This window comes from Muscardinus avellanarius (assembly GCF_963383645.1).
Source record: "Muscardinus avellanarius genome assembly, chromosome: 8".
NCBI classification, from domain to species: Eukaryota; Metazoa; Chordata; class Mammalia; order Rodentia; family Gliridae; genus Muscardinus; species Muscardinus avellanarius.
This window is the reverse complement of record NC_137794.1, coordinates 84,984,510-84,999,513: the sequence shown is the minus strand read 5'-3', so window position 1 is coordinate 84,999,513 and position 15,004 is coordinate 84,984,510. Positions and strand designations below refer to the sequence as shown.

Below are 15,004 nucleotides of genomic sequence, written 5' to 3'. Positions count from 1 at the left end.
GTGAGTAAAGGGTAGGCATTTGGACCACAAGATAATTTTGGGTGAAATCCTCCTCCGAATTAGTAGTTCTTAGAAACAAAATAGTTTGATTTCTCTGACTCCTAAATAGACTTGGAGGAGTATCTTCTACTTCCCATATGGCATCCTGAATGGCAAGCATGCGTAAAACATCTGCCAATATCATGTTTGAGGTTTAGAAAAAGTAAAATAGGGTCATCTAATATTCATGAACATAGAGCTTATAAAAGTCTATGGTATTTATTTTACAGATGAAGAAACCAAAACTGGAGTTTTAAAAGTTTCTCCAAGGTCTTTGGGGGATAATGATTTTATGGACTTTAAAAAATATAGCAGTTTTAGTGGGGCGTGGTGGTGCACTTTGTAATCCCAGTATTTGGGAGACTGAGACAGTAGGGTCGTGGTTTGAGGACAGCCTCAGCTAATACCTGGTGAGGCCCTTTGCAACTCAGTGAAACCCTGTTTCAAAATAAAGAATAAAAAACAGTGCTTGGGGTGTATGTAGCTCAGAGGTAGGATGCCCTGGTTTTCATCCCCAGTACCTCAAAAAAATATATATATATATATACACACACACATACATATATATACATATATATTAATTTAAAGTTATATGCCCTTTGTGAGTGTGTGTGTATTACATGTATTTAGCAACATGTAGACAATAGAATTATAAAGAGTTTATTACAAAAATCACATTTTTTAACAACATGGACACATGGTCCCTTTCTGGGTTGGGTACCTGTGTCTCCCAATGTTAGGAGTCTATGTGTGGAAAGCTTACACTGGTGTGTGTTTATTTTGAATACCAGTACATTTTTAGTTTGAAATTAATATATGTTTCTCTATCTAAAGAATAAATTTTTTGCTAAAATTGGAAATACAAGCTTTTTGATTTCACAAAAGTTAGAATTTCCAAATCTTGAATTTCACACTAAGTGGAAACTGGTAGAATTCATATTAATTGGAAAACATTTTTCTGAAGGAACAAATTTTTGGGAAGATAACTGTAGGCTTAAGTACACCATAAGATATGCCAATTTTGTCATTAGTTGAGATTTTTATATCTTGTTTTCACATTTATTTAGGGGGGTTGAGGTAGTTCATCGTAGGCTTATGGTTGCCCTCCCGAGCAACTCCAAAGCAAGCCAAGGTAATTGCTATTGCTGTGTTCACTGTTCGAGTTACATCTTCTGGTGTCTTCCCCAGAGTTGGGTTTACTTCCATTATATCTAGTCCTGAGAGTAGCCCTGAAACAAAAAATGGTAATTTATAAAATAGTTGATACTTTAAAATTAGTACAGACTGACTTCAGAAGTTATCCAGTGGTGAAGTTAGTGACCAAAAGAAAGTATTAGTCCTTTCTTGCATCATGTGATGGGCATCCCAGGAGTGTCAAATGGGGCCTGACTTTCAGATCAGGGAGGCAAAGCATATACAAGCTAAGTCCCACTTGTTTCTTTATTGCCTCAGCTGTTTTCCTACCTGTCTTGTAAATTTCTTCGGTGATGTAGATACCTTCTCTGTAAGACAGACCTCCCATGACAGGCGTGCCAGTAGCAGGTGTGACGGATGGGTCTAGTCCATCAACATCAAAACTCAGATGAATTGGCCTTTTCTTTCTTTTAAAAAGCAGGAAAGGATTTCAGTTTAAAGTGACTGTTTTAATATCTAGTACACAAATACAGTTCCTACCCTGCCTTATAAAAAGTTAACCGTGAGGTTCCATGACTTTATTTTATTCATAGCTTACATCCATTAGGTCTGTATGTTGCACGCGTGCACGCGCGCGCACACACACACACACACACACACACACACACACACGCATCATACCTTCCCAGTAGATAGCTGAGTGTTTCTTCCATCACCTTGCCAATTCCCAGTTTATCCACCTCAGTCATTGAAAAGTATTTAATACCCAGATTTTTCAAAATGTAGCTATAAAAGGAGATTGAGAGAATCAGCAGTTAGTTATACTGACTCCATTTTCTTTGTTTCTCCTGTTTTCTTTTAAAGGGACAGTGTGGTAAAATATTTAAATTCTGTGAACTATGTATGCGTATAATTGTATTTTTTACTTAACAGCAAGTCAATTTAGATGTAAGTTGCCTGAATACATATGTATGTAATATATAAAAGTGTGTGTGTATATATTTGATATATTAAAATAATTTTCTCATAGGTTTGGACATAAAGCATATTTAGCACATCGATGAAGAACAAAAATGAATATGTCATATCAAGGAGTAAACTTACTGTTCCCCGGGGTCCACATCTCTCAAACCGATGTACACAATATCCTTGGCAGATATGCAGGGAGTCACCCAGGAGAATCCTGGTAAATCAGGGATCTAAAACGATGTTTCTGTTTACTTAAATGTATTTCTGTTGAACAAACACTACATGTAACATTAGGGATACTTGTTGGATTGCATCTTACATTTATAAGTTTAGAGGAAATCATTTTTAAAATAATAAAAAATCATGAAGGGAATAATTGCCTCCCCTTGTGATACCTTAATTGTTTTGGCTTTACCAGCCTCACCATGTGGCCCAGACTCACCCTGTTTAGTCCCTGCCTGAGCACTTAGAATTCATCGGCTCTGTGCCCCAATTATTCTGGGCCCTGCTTTCCCAGAGCTCTAGTGCATGATGGCACACTCCTCTAATCCCAGTACTTGGAAGGCTGAGACAGGAGGATCACAGGTTCAAGGAAAGCCTCAGCAACTTAGTGGGACTTGTAGCAACTTAGCGACCCTGTCTCAAAAAAAAATAAAAAAAAAAAGTATCCTCCATTTACTTTGGTAGCTTCCTTCTTTGCTTCTTTTTCTTGGTAAGGACTTAATCCAGAGGATCGTCCACTAGGGGTCCTGGAAAGCAATTGATCATAGACACAGAGGGACCACCTTATTATGGATTCAGTTTGCAAACAAGTAGGCTAGAGATCCCAACCAACTTCATCAACCAATCTCTTGCTTGTTTACTTAGAGAAAATAGTTTGAGATAACACCAAGAATGAAATGCCATAAGATGCTGCCTTCATGCCTTTCACTGGTAAGCTTCTGCTAAAGAGTATTTTTATTGTTTGTGACAGAAACACCCAAGCTTTTACCTTTCCTTTTAGCTCCTTCAGAAGGAAAGACACAGGTTGTCCATGCAGGTTCCCACTCGTGGTTGTCAGTGGAGTGTTGATATCTGTGTGAGCATCCACCCAGACGATTGCGAGGTCAGGGTGAACCCTGGCATGGCCAGAGATGCTTCCAACCGCCAAACTTGGAGGAAAAAGCTTGTGTGAACATCAAGTTTTCAGGGTCATTGCATGCACCAATGTTATTAGCTCACTTAATGCACCTGCTTGGTTTTCCTTCAAGTCCAAATAGCTGTCTGGTAGGCTTTAAATTAGAGATGGCAGTTTGACAATTACAACAATAGAGAAGGTACAACTTACCTTTAATTTAATACTAATAAGTTAAATTTACATTGCTAGCACTACTAAAACACTTAAGATCTTTTTTTTTTTTTTTTTAGGTACTGGGGATGGAACCGAAGGGCATTCTACTTCTGAGCTACACCCCAGCCCAACTTTTTATTCTTTATTTTTGCAACAGGGTCTCACTAAGTTGTAGAGGGACTCACTAAGTAGCTGAGACTGTCTGCGAACTGCAATCCTCTGGTCTCAGCCTCCTGAATGCTGGTATTACAAGTGTGCACCAACACACCCGGCTAACATTTATGATATTTAAAAACAACTTGTAATAAAGTCACAAAATTATAGCTTAACTAAAAAGTAAATGTATAAAAACACCACACAAGTTATTTAGCATGAGATACTGTTCGAGTCTCAGCGTTAAATCTAGCTCCTTTTCTGTACTCATCTGTCTTGGTAAATACCTAAGGAATTATGTAGTTTTCTTAAATTTTTCTTGCAATTGGGGAGCATCACTCAGAATGTCTTATGTACCCTCCACAACCAGTGATTCTCACTCTAGTCAATGCTCAGGTAGTCTGCTAAGTCCCGGGCACACATTTAATTTCCCACCTGACCCCCATTTAGTGGTCCTGGTTTTAACCCAGGGTAGCTCTACCCCAGAGCTATACCCTAGCCCCTTTTTTTTCATTTTTTGAAACAGGATCTCAGTAAGTTACTGCTTGTTGGCCTAGGACCTACAATCTTTGTATCTCAACCTCCCAAATACTGGGGTTACGTTACAGGTATGGTGAATTACACTTGGTGTATATTCTACTCTTAAGTGGATTTAGAACCATCAGAGTCTTATCCAAAATACTCCAAATTTCAAACATTTTGCCATAATGGAAGATCTAAGTGGTGTCTTGCACTTCTAAAGTTAAAAGATGTAGATTAACTATGCAATGCCTATATTCTCTCACTTGTGAGCATTTAAATATTCAGAGAATCATCAACTATCAGATTCTCAACATAGGAGCTATCATGCCTGATATCCCAGTATTCATTATTCAGGTTGACTTTTTTTTTTTTTTTTGCCTTTGGGCCATTTGTCACTCTAAAATTTCCACTTACAAAATTTTCCACTTGCCAGGCATGGTGGCACACGCTTGTAATCCCTGTGCTTGGGAGGCGGAGACAGGAGGATCATGCAGGTTCGAAGCCAGCGTCTCTGACTTAAGAGACCCTGTTTCCAAATAAAAATATATAAAATAGGTCTGGGAGTGTAGCCCAGAGGTGGTAGGGTTTCCAGGAACCCCAGTACCCCACAAAAAAAAAAAAACCAAATTTTTCCACTTAAGAAAGTGACCCAGACATGGTGGTGGTACCTGCCTGTAATCCCAGTATTTTGAAGGCTGAGGCAGGAGGATGGCAGGTTTGAGGCCAGCCTCAGCAACTCAGTGGGACCTATAGCATTTTTGTAAGATCCTGTTTCAAAATTTTGAAAGGGGTGAGGGAGGGACTGGGGGTATAGCTCAGAGGTAAAATGCCCCTGGATTCAATCCTCAGTACCAGGAAAGGAAGAAAGGGAGGAAGGATGGAGGAAAGAGAGGGAGGGAGGAAAGAGAGAAAAAGGGGAGGAGGAAGAGGAGGGAGGGAGGGAGGGGAAGGAAAGGAAATTAAAAAATATACCCGAACCCCAGACACTTGATTGTAGCTTTGTTACCAAAGCCTGGTTACAGCTGGCATAAAGGAGGAAACTGAAGGTGATGATGTTGACTCTCAAGGGCTACAGGAATGTTTCTAATTTTAGAAAATCTCATCAGGCCTCTTCTGATAATGTTTTCCTTCAGAGCAAACATTAAAAATGTTCCATGGAGCCAGGCGTGGTGGGGCACGTCTGTAATCCCAGCACTTGGGAGGGTGAGACAGGAGGATCGCACAGGTTTGAAGCCAGCCTCAGCTACCACACACACACACACACACACACACACACACACACACACACACAATGTTCCATGGACAAAAATAATTTTCACATTATTTCTAACAGTAAAAAATTTTAAATAGACTGGCAATATAGTTACACGTATAGTGAGGTAATTCTCTTTTGAAAAATCATGCAGCAGTAAAAATGTTTATGATGGTTATGTGCATACGATGAACAAACAAGTTTATACGGAGATGTTCAATTCTGGATGATTTGATTGTTAGAGAAATGTGGTGGTGTGTGTGTGTTTTCAAAAATTTTATTTATCATAAAGTATATTTTATATTACTAAATAAAAGTATAGTTCATATTACATTTATGAAAGCATATACTTTTTTGTGGTACTGGGGGTGGAACCCAGAGGCTTTCTACCTCCAGGCTGTACTCCCAGACCTATTTTACACTTTATTTGGAAACAGGGTCTCACTAAGTTGCTGAGAGCCTCACTAAGTAGCTGAGGCTGGCTTCGAACCCGTGCGATCCTCCTGTCTCGGCCTCCCAAGCGCTGGGATTACAAGCATGCGCCACCACACCCGGCAAAAGCACATACTTTTAAATCACTAACCTAAATTAGTTCTATATGATATATAGAATAAACTACGAATCCCCTCAGTGCTTGCTTACTTAGAAATATAAGCCTATGCTAAATATTTTGTGAAACAACTCATAATTTATGTAATCAATTTGAAAAGATTATAAGACTTTAAATGCAGCTAAGTCTGTTTCCATAATAAAATAGTGACCTGTATAATTTTTTTAATTTAGTTATTTGTAGTACCGGAGATTAAACCCAGAGCATTCTACCTCTAGGCTACACTCTCAGCTCTTTTTATGTGTTAGTTTTGAAACAGAATCTTGCTAAATTGCTGAGGCTATCCTCAATCCATCTGTCTCAGTCTTCCAAATTTTGGGATTTCCAAATACAGGCATGCATTGCTATTCTTGGCTCTATAATTTTAAAGGCAGAAAATTAATCACTACTTTTCTGTCATACAGTCTTGGTTATACTTCCTTTATACCATTTGTGCCTAACTACTAGGCAGAGTCCCTCCACAAGACCTGTTGCTACAGTTTGGATCTGGATTGTTCTCCAAAAGTTGATGTGTCTGGGGCTTGGTCCCCAGTGCAACCATGTATAGAGATGGGGCTTTTAGGAAATGACTGGACTATGAGGGCTTTAACCTCATCAGAGGATTCATCTACTTAATGGATTAATCATTTGAGTGGACTGGAAAGGGGTGGATGGTTGGAGGCAGGTGGGGCATGGTTGGAGGGAATGCCTTGGGGACTGTAGCTTGTCCCTGGACCCTTCCCAGGTCTCTCAATTCCTAGCTGTCACTGAGCAGTTCTCTGCACGCCCTTCCGCCATGATGTTCTGCCTCACAGCAAGGAGCCAGCTCACCATGGACTGAATCCTCTGAAACTTGAGCCAAAATAAACCTTCCCTCCTCCAGGTGGTTTTTCTCAGCTCCCCTTTTCTCAGTTGTTTTCCATAGTGATGAAAAGCTGACTAACACACCTGTGGTCTCCACCCAGCACCAGGCTGACTCTTCCATTCTTCTGGACCTCTGTCACCATGCCCGCCAGCTGCTCCGTGGCCTTTCCCACGGACCTCGGGTTCTTCACGATTTGGAAGGGGCTGTCGTTAGGGACATCAGCGAAGGACAGATCCCCATAGTCTTTCACATCGCACTCTACAATGGAATTAAAAATTTTAAGTAAAAACAGAGATTGCAAACCAGTCTGTGTAGGAAGATTGCAAATATACAAGGTAACTATTTGCAAAAGGACAAGCACAGAAAATTCTGGAAAACAGTATTCTATCAAGGTACAAATCATGTCTCATTTTTTCTGGCATCCTCACCTCACCATCACCTCGCCTGGGCACCTGTTGTATACCAGGTCCTATTTCTTGAAGCAATCCAAATAGGCTAGGAACTAAAATATAACAGGGATAATTTGGGGGTTTGGCCTTAATAGGAGACATGACTGTCTTTTTCTCTGCCCGGTTTCTCTGCTATATGCTTTTCTTTCTTTTTTTTTTCAGGAGGTGTGTGCATGTGTGTGTGTGTGTGTGTGTGTGTGTGTGTGTGTGTGTGAGAGAGAGAGAGAGAGAGAGAGAGAGAGGAGATGGCACTGGGAATTAAACCCAGGGGCATTCTACCTCTGAATCTTATTTATTTATTTATTTATTTATTTATTTATTTATTTATTTGCGGTACTGAAACAAGGTCTCACTAAGTTGCCAAGAGCCTCACTAAATCACTGAAGCTGGCTTTGAACCTGTGATCCCTCTGTCTTAGCCTCCTACATACTGGGATTACAGGTATGAGCCACCAATACACAGTCTGCCTATGTGCTTTCTGCCTTTTGATAATAAATACTTTTTTGTAACAAAAAAATAGATAATAAGCCGGGTGTGGTGGTGCACGCTTGTAATCCCAACATTGGGGAAACTGAAACCAGAGGATCACGGCTTGTGGACAGCCTCAGCTACTTAGTAGGCCCTCTGCAACTCAGACCCTGTTTTGAAATAATAAAAAATAGGGCAGGGGGTATAACTTGGAGGTTGGATGACCCTGGGTTCCATTCCCAGACCCACAAAAAAAAAAAAAGAAAAGAAAAAATGCCAAAAAGAAAATGCACTAGTATTTTCTAAGTGCTCTGGCTCTGTGTTAACAATTCCTGGTTTCTAATCCAAGCCCCAGCTTCCTCCTTCATCCACTGTACCTACCTGGTTGTAGTGGTGTCAAAATTACTTATGTGCTTAGCACTGAGCTCACACTTGAGAGAACTCAGGAAATACTGATTTTTTACCTTTTTATTTTTTTATTTATTTTGCAGTACTGGGAATTGAGCCCAGGGGCATTTACCTCTAAGCTACACCTCTATTTCTCATTTTTTATTTTGAAACAGGGTCTCACTAAGTTGTAGACTGCCTCACTAAGCTGAGGCTGGCCTAGAACCTGCAATCTACCTGTCTCTGCCTCTGAAGTACTGGGCTTATAGGCATGCGCCACCACGCCCAACTTGTTTTACCTGTTTAATATGACAAAAATTTCAGGTAACCCATAGTTCCTAAGTATCTGAGTGTGCTTCCTAAAAGACCCTGAAAACAGCTTCAAAACTAGAGAGCTTTCTGTAAAACTGTGATAGGGGATCAGTTCAACCATTTTTTAATTGTGTTTATTAGGTCTGTGTGTATTTGCTTGTGTAACAACTCCAAGAAATTTCACCTGTTATAATGTGTGACCAAATTAGGCTTGTTAACTGAGGACAAGTCCATTTACCCAAGCTTTCTTTTCTGCATTGATGTCTTCCTTCCTTCTTTCCTTTCTTCCTTCCCTAGATTTATGAGGTATAATTCTTATTTACTAAAATTTGCTTATCTTAAGTGTACAAGTCAGTGAGCTTGCAGTATATCTACAGTCTTATAACCAGCACCACCACAACCCATATGTGAAACATTTCCTTTTCTTTACCCCTGACCCACCCCCAGGAGTTGCTGACTTGCTTTCTTTTGAGATGATTTCGTCTTTCTAGACTTTTACATCAATAAAGTCACATGACGTGGCCTTTTGTGTCTAGCCTCTTCCATGTAGCGTGTTGTTTTTTAATTCATGCCTGTTCTTTTCTGAGTCATTGGTCTGACCTTTGCATCGTTGAACACTCTCTCACCTAGGAGGGTCACTTTTTGTTTCTCCATCCACCAGTTGATAGGCATTCGATTGTTTCCATTTGGGAATTATCAGAAACAGTGCTGCTACACATTCAAGAACAGGTACTTAGAAATATGTTTTCACTTTTCTTGGATAAATACCTAAAAAGACCACTGCTTGGTCAAAAGATAAATGTTTAAGAATCTGTCAGGCTATCCTGCTATATCATTTTGCATTTCCACCAGAAATATGCGAGGGCTACAGTTGCTCCAAGGCCCTGCCAACATTTTATTGGGGTTTTAATATATATATAAAGATAACATACTTAATCCTATTTTTGCATTTGTATACTTATGCATATATATGTGTGGGTGCGCGTATACACTATATAAAGATTAAATAGGTGCTGTTATTATTAGTGTCCATTTTACTTCCTTTCACAAGCGGGGGTCCAATTTCCCTGACTCCCCTAAAATTTACTCCAACCCTGATGGATTTTTTTTTTTTTTTTGATACTGGGGATGGAACCCGGGGCATTCTACCTCCAAGCTATACCCCCAGTCTATTTTTTATTCTTCATTTTGAAACGGGGTCCCACTGAGTCGCAACGTGCCTCACTAAGTAGCTGAGGCTGTCCGTGAACCACAATCCTGTCTCCGCCTCCCAAATGCTGGAATTACAAGAGTGCACCACCATGCCCAGCCATAGATTCTTTTGTATGACGGTTTGGCTGGGAAGACAAGCATGAGTGAGGATATTCAACCAACAAAATTTCCTGAGCACTTTTCTCATGTCCTGCTTCCCTAATAAAATGTTATTTTAAAGTCATAGCCAGTGCCTTAATTCTATGATATAAATATCACTCTGGACACAATTCAATTTTTTAGGAGTCTGTTGCTTAAGAGCAGTGAGGAAATTGGGTTAATCATCTTTCAACTGAAAAAATTACCTTGTTCTTTAAGTTTCTCCAGCAGACCAGCATTTCTCAATGCCCCAGGGCCTTTTTCCACTCCTCCTCGTGGCTGAACAATTAAAAAAAAAAAGTGCTCAGTAAAAACCATGACCATCAGATGCCCACAGTAATGCTTCCACTTCTTAATTTGTTGAATGGGGACTATCTGGTTTTGAGGTCCTGCAGAGCCTGGAATTGAAATTCTCTCCCTGAATCTTCACAGCAAGTTAGACTAAATCACCCCTGTGACAAACTGGAGTAACTAGAATCATGAAGGTTCCATGATTTTCCTGCCGGTACAGCTAATGTGTGGCAAAGCCTAGAGGTTCATGTCTGTGTCTTTGGTTTCCAATACCTGCATCTCCCCTTCCCATCAAACTACGCTATCCACATACATATCCTACTGCACCAATGACGCTAATAGGTAGATGAGGATAGGAGCACAGAAAGGAAAGGGCTTCTGTCTTGAAGTCACTCATAAGCCAATGAAAAATGTGGATGTTTAATCCCAATTATAGTGTACAGGTAGTTGCTTCAATGCAGACAAGAGATGTCTTAGTAACAAAAACATGATGCTATTAAGCAGGTCAGAGACAGGGTGTGTTAGCAAAGGCTACGTGACAAGATGATCTTGGAGCTGAATCTTGCAATGTTGAGAGAGAGGTCAAGAAAACGAAGTGATGGAGGAGCTTTGGGAGCAGGGAACAGCTTGGGCAAAGTCATCAGAATAGAAAGCACGTGGCCTGGGAGGACCCATGCAGGTCTTACAGTGGTGAGGGAGGGCTCCTGGGGAGAAAGCAGGCAACAGGAAAAAAGTCAACACCCAGGAACTAAAATCGCAAAGACCAACCCATAACCTCGAGTTCTGGCCTGCTTAAACAGTTGGTGAGAAATTCTTTCCTTGATGATTTTACTTGGAGAAGCTAACACCCACCCTTGTTGCTAGTCTTCTCCAGCTCCCCTGCTAACAGAGGGCTAAAGAAATAGTTCTTTTCTGTATCATTCTGCTTCTAATTTCCAACAGGGCTTTTAGATTCAGGAAGGCATTTCTTTTTGTCAGATGAGATGTGCCAAAACACACACACTTTTCTCCCTGGGGTTGGCGCTATGTCCCCAAAGTAAGCTAATATCTCTTCCCCAGTCAAATGACAGATGACCTGGGTGCCAGGCAAATCCTCGATGTCAAATTCCTGTCCCTGGCACATGCTCTGCCTGATACATTCTGCTCCTCTGCTCCACTTTTTCTTAAATTGCTTTCTCTATTTTATTTTTTGGTTGACTCCTAGTCTCTGTATATATTTATGAGATACCATGTGACTCATATATACCTAGGTAATGATCAACTCAGGGAAGTCAGCATATCCATCACCTTAAACTCATCATTCTTTTAGTGAATATATTCAAAATCTCCTCTATTTTGAAACATATGTAGCATTATTCTAACTTTACCCAGCTCTGCCTCAGAACACCAGAACCTCTTCCTCCTGTCTGTCCCATTGGACTGGTGATCAATCTCTCCATCCCCTAATCAAGTTGACCTCATTTCTCCCTCTTTAGCCCCACTATGGTGCTGTTTGGTTCATATTTTGCCCTTTGGTTTTGTGTCTCTTTTTTTCTCTTCTCCATTGTTATATTTCCATCTAAACTTTTTCTTTACTTTGGGGTACTATATATTGTCATGAAGGATTGATATATAATAGATGCTCAAAAAATAACAATTTGATAAAGCTCCCTGATCTTTTTCCTCTTTCCATTTCTAGCTTTAGAACAAATTTTATAGACCCCTCAACTGACATTATATTTACTCTAAGACAGTCACTTAACAACTCAGAGTGACATTTTCTAGATTTCTTTCTTTCTTTTTATTTTTCTTGTAGTGCTGGGGATGGAACCTTCAAGTATACCCATTTCTATTATATTGAACCTTCAAGCTATACCCTATTCTATTTAAGATAGGGTCTCATAAGGTTGCTGAGAGCTTTGCTAAGTTCCCAGGGCTGACTCTGAACCTGCGATTCTCCTGTCTCAGCCTCCCAAGTACTAGAATTACAGGTGTGCATCACCGTGCCTGGGTCTTTGGCATTCTTTTATTTTTTTTTGGTTCATACTGTTTCTCGTGATTGAACTTTGCTTATTGTTTGGTTCCTCTGCCCACCATGAAGATTGCTTTCTAAGCTCCATCCACTTGGTAAATGGAGCCCCGTCTCTTAACTGGTCACTAGTATAAACTGTGCCAGGGGTTTGAGCCCTGAGAAGAAGCATCAGCACAGGACAGGAGCACAGGTTTGGGAATCAAGTAACCCTGTCTAGAATCACACATTCAAGGCCAGTTGACCAAATTACCATGTCTCTTGGGGCCTTGGCTAACTCAAATAGAGGATAAAAATTATACGCACTTCATTGTTTTTCTGCTGCCTTGCAAGGGAGTGAGCAGAGAATGGAGTTATTTCTTAGACCTAACCCTTGAGTCCCTTCCCACTTCTCTCTTTTTGCCTACTTATCCAAATAAAAATAAAAATATCCAATAAAAATATTAGCTATTCTCTCCTTCTACTGCTGGCTTAGCATAGAAAAATTGATCTCTCTCTCTCAGTCCTTATATGACATAAACTTCATTCTCATGCTATGTTTTAATGGGAGAAGAACCAGGGGAAGAATTATTGAGAATGGAAAATGCATCAGGCTGAACTTTAGCATACTATTGCTATAAGGACTGTCATGAGGACTGAGGCCCAGCACCCAGCATGCTTGGTCTCCTTGCCTCCTACCTTCTTGCCTGCCCTCCCTCCCTCCCTCGCTTCCTTCCTTCCTTCCACTTTACCTCCATTTTTGCCTTCCTTCTCGCGTGTGTGTGCATGCGTGTGTGTGTGTGTGTGTGTGTGTGTGTTCTTGTTCTACCTGTGTTAACTCTTCCAAGAAAAGGTGAACATACTGTGGATTTAAAAAAAAAAAAAAAAACACGTGTCAGCCCAAGGTCCTGTTCTCCAGGACCTCTTTGGAGGCTTTCCAGGGGAGGTGAGGCAGTGTTTACTGACCGTCTAAATGCGTTTGAGCCTCTAGCGACTGACCTCTCCCAGTTTGTTTTGCAACAACAAGCCCGAGTATACAGCAAGAGGTCAATATTAAGAGGGATTAAAGGCTGCCTACATTCTAAGAAACTGGGATAAAGACCCCATTTAAAAAAAAAAAGTGCTGGATACAGTGACACATACCTGTAATCTCAGCAATTTAGGAGGCTGAGACAGGAGGATTACAAGCTCAAGGCCAGCCTTGGCAACTTAGCAAAACCCAGTCTCAAAATAAGTACAAAATAAATAAATAGGGCTACAGGTATACCTCAGTGGTAGCACACCTCTGGGTTCAATCTCTAGTACTTAAAAAAAAAATCAACCTTAAGCGTTTCAGGGTTTCACCTCACATATTGACTTGTTTTTCACTTTTTTTCTCCTCTTTTAGCACAGACTGTTAAAGTCTGAGGCATCCTGTCATCTCATTATAATTACCAGAATGAGAGGGAGTGTTTCCAGATGGAGGAAAGACGGTGTCTAAGTGTTGCTGGCATGTGTAGACTCACATTTTGGTGTCTCTAAGGCAACTTAGAGCCTCATAAAGCCTCTGGGCCTGTCAGTGTTGCCAACTTGCATACTTTTTTTATTTCTTTTCACTGAACAGAGATACATAAAGTATCCTACCTAGCCCATGAACTAATAATTTTACAGAATCAATAAAGTAATTTGAATTATTGGCAAAGCAACATAAAGCAATGATACCTCGGTTATCCAAATTAAAAGAAGTCTGAAGATTGCTGCCAATCTATTAAATTTATCTAGTCATGAATTATATAACAAAACAAATGTGTCCTTTAAAAATTCTATCTACAAAGTCAGCAAATACCAAAGAAAATGAACACCACAAAACCTAGTTAGGGTGGTTTGATGCAGAAACAGTCAATTTCAACCCAAACGAAAATACATTTGCTTACTTATGAGTAAACATTTGGTCATTTCAAATGAAACTGACTTGAACTAAGATCAGAAGCCACAGGAGGTAGGTGGGGTTGAGAACTGTATTTATACAATGTCACAAAATTTAAAACTTGCCATTCCTTGTCCAGCTTGTACAGAGAAACTTAACTAACTAGAGTAACACCATATAAATTTTGAAGTCCTAAGTGTCCTAACAAATTTCAATGGTCCAAAGCGAGGCTTTGTACTAACCTGTCCCTTTGAGAAAGGAGCGCCGATAATCCCGATCAATTTTGACTTGGAACTCATGCTCCCTGAAACTTCAACTCAGCAGTGCCTGAGTTCAGCCACTGGCCACCCTCTGCAGCCCAAAATGACAGAGGGCACATCTTTTTTCTTCCCCACTTATAATTGGGCTGAATCTGTTTACCTTTATTCTAATGAGGATGGCTGGCTCCACCCACTGGGAAAATGACAGAGCCAACAAAAAATCTTGCACATTCTTTATATGCGGAATAACTTTGATTGTTCTGAACCTGGGTCTCTAATTAAGTGAGCTTTATTCACATCCCTAGCTCACACCTTTAAAAAAAGCTAGTTGGGTGACATTCATCTTTTCCTTAGAGAACTGACAACTACGTGTGGTTTCATAACCACCTAAGTAACTGGTTCTAGCTAGGTAAAGCCAGGGCAGGGAACCCACCTTCTTTAGGTTCTGAATCCAAAAAAGTGTTGCAGTAGAAGGACTGGACCTGGAAAAATCGTCTTTTCCACCCCTTCCAGCTCTGACACACCAGGATAACGAATGCGGTATTTCATACACCCCTAGGGCACTCACTCTGGGCAACCATGCGATTCCTACTTTGTTATCACTTAAAGGGAAAAAAAATCAGTTATTTGATTAGTAAACCAGAGGTGTTATGCTTTAAATAGGATGAGCAGGAAGATAATATTTTGGATAATGGCATATCATTATCAAGACCTAGAAATAAAAATAGCTAACATTGAGTT

General features: G+C 40.2%; 1 protein-coding gene across 2 annotated transcripts; it reads right to left on the bottom strand.

Annotated features, from left to right (window-relative positions):
- Positions 1-1,098: 1,098 nt before the first annotated feature.
- Positions 1,099-14,311, bottom strand: ARG1 (arginase 1; the record flags this gene model as incomplete). Of its 2 annotated transcripts, XM_080699718.1 has the most annotated exons (8): positions 1,099-1,268; positions 1,504-1,640; positions 1,855-1,959; positions 2,278-2,372; positions 3,134-3,293; positions 6,937-7,111; positions 10,026-10,098; positions 14,246-14,311. In XM_080699718.1, 8 exons carry the CDS (start codon positions 14,300-14,302, stop codon positions 1,099-1,101), a joined length of 972 nt encoding a protein of 323 aa, XP_080555844.1. The 2 variants fall into 2 exon arrangements, with proteins under 2 accessions (XP_080555844.1, XP_080555843.1); XM_080699717.1 differs by lacking the exons at positions 2,278-2,372; positions 3,134-3,293 and having other exon boundaries at positions 14,246-14,302.
- Between the last annotated feature and the right edge of the window lie 693 nt (positions 14,312-15,004).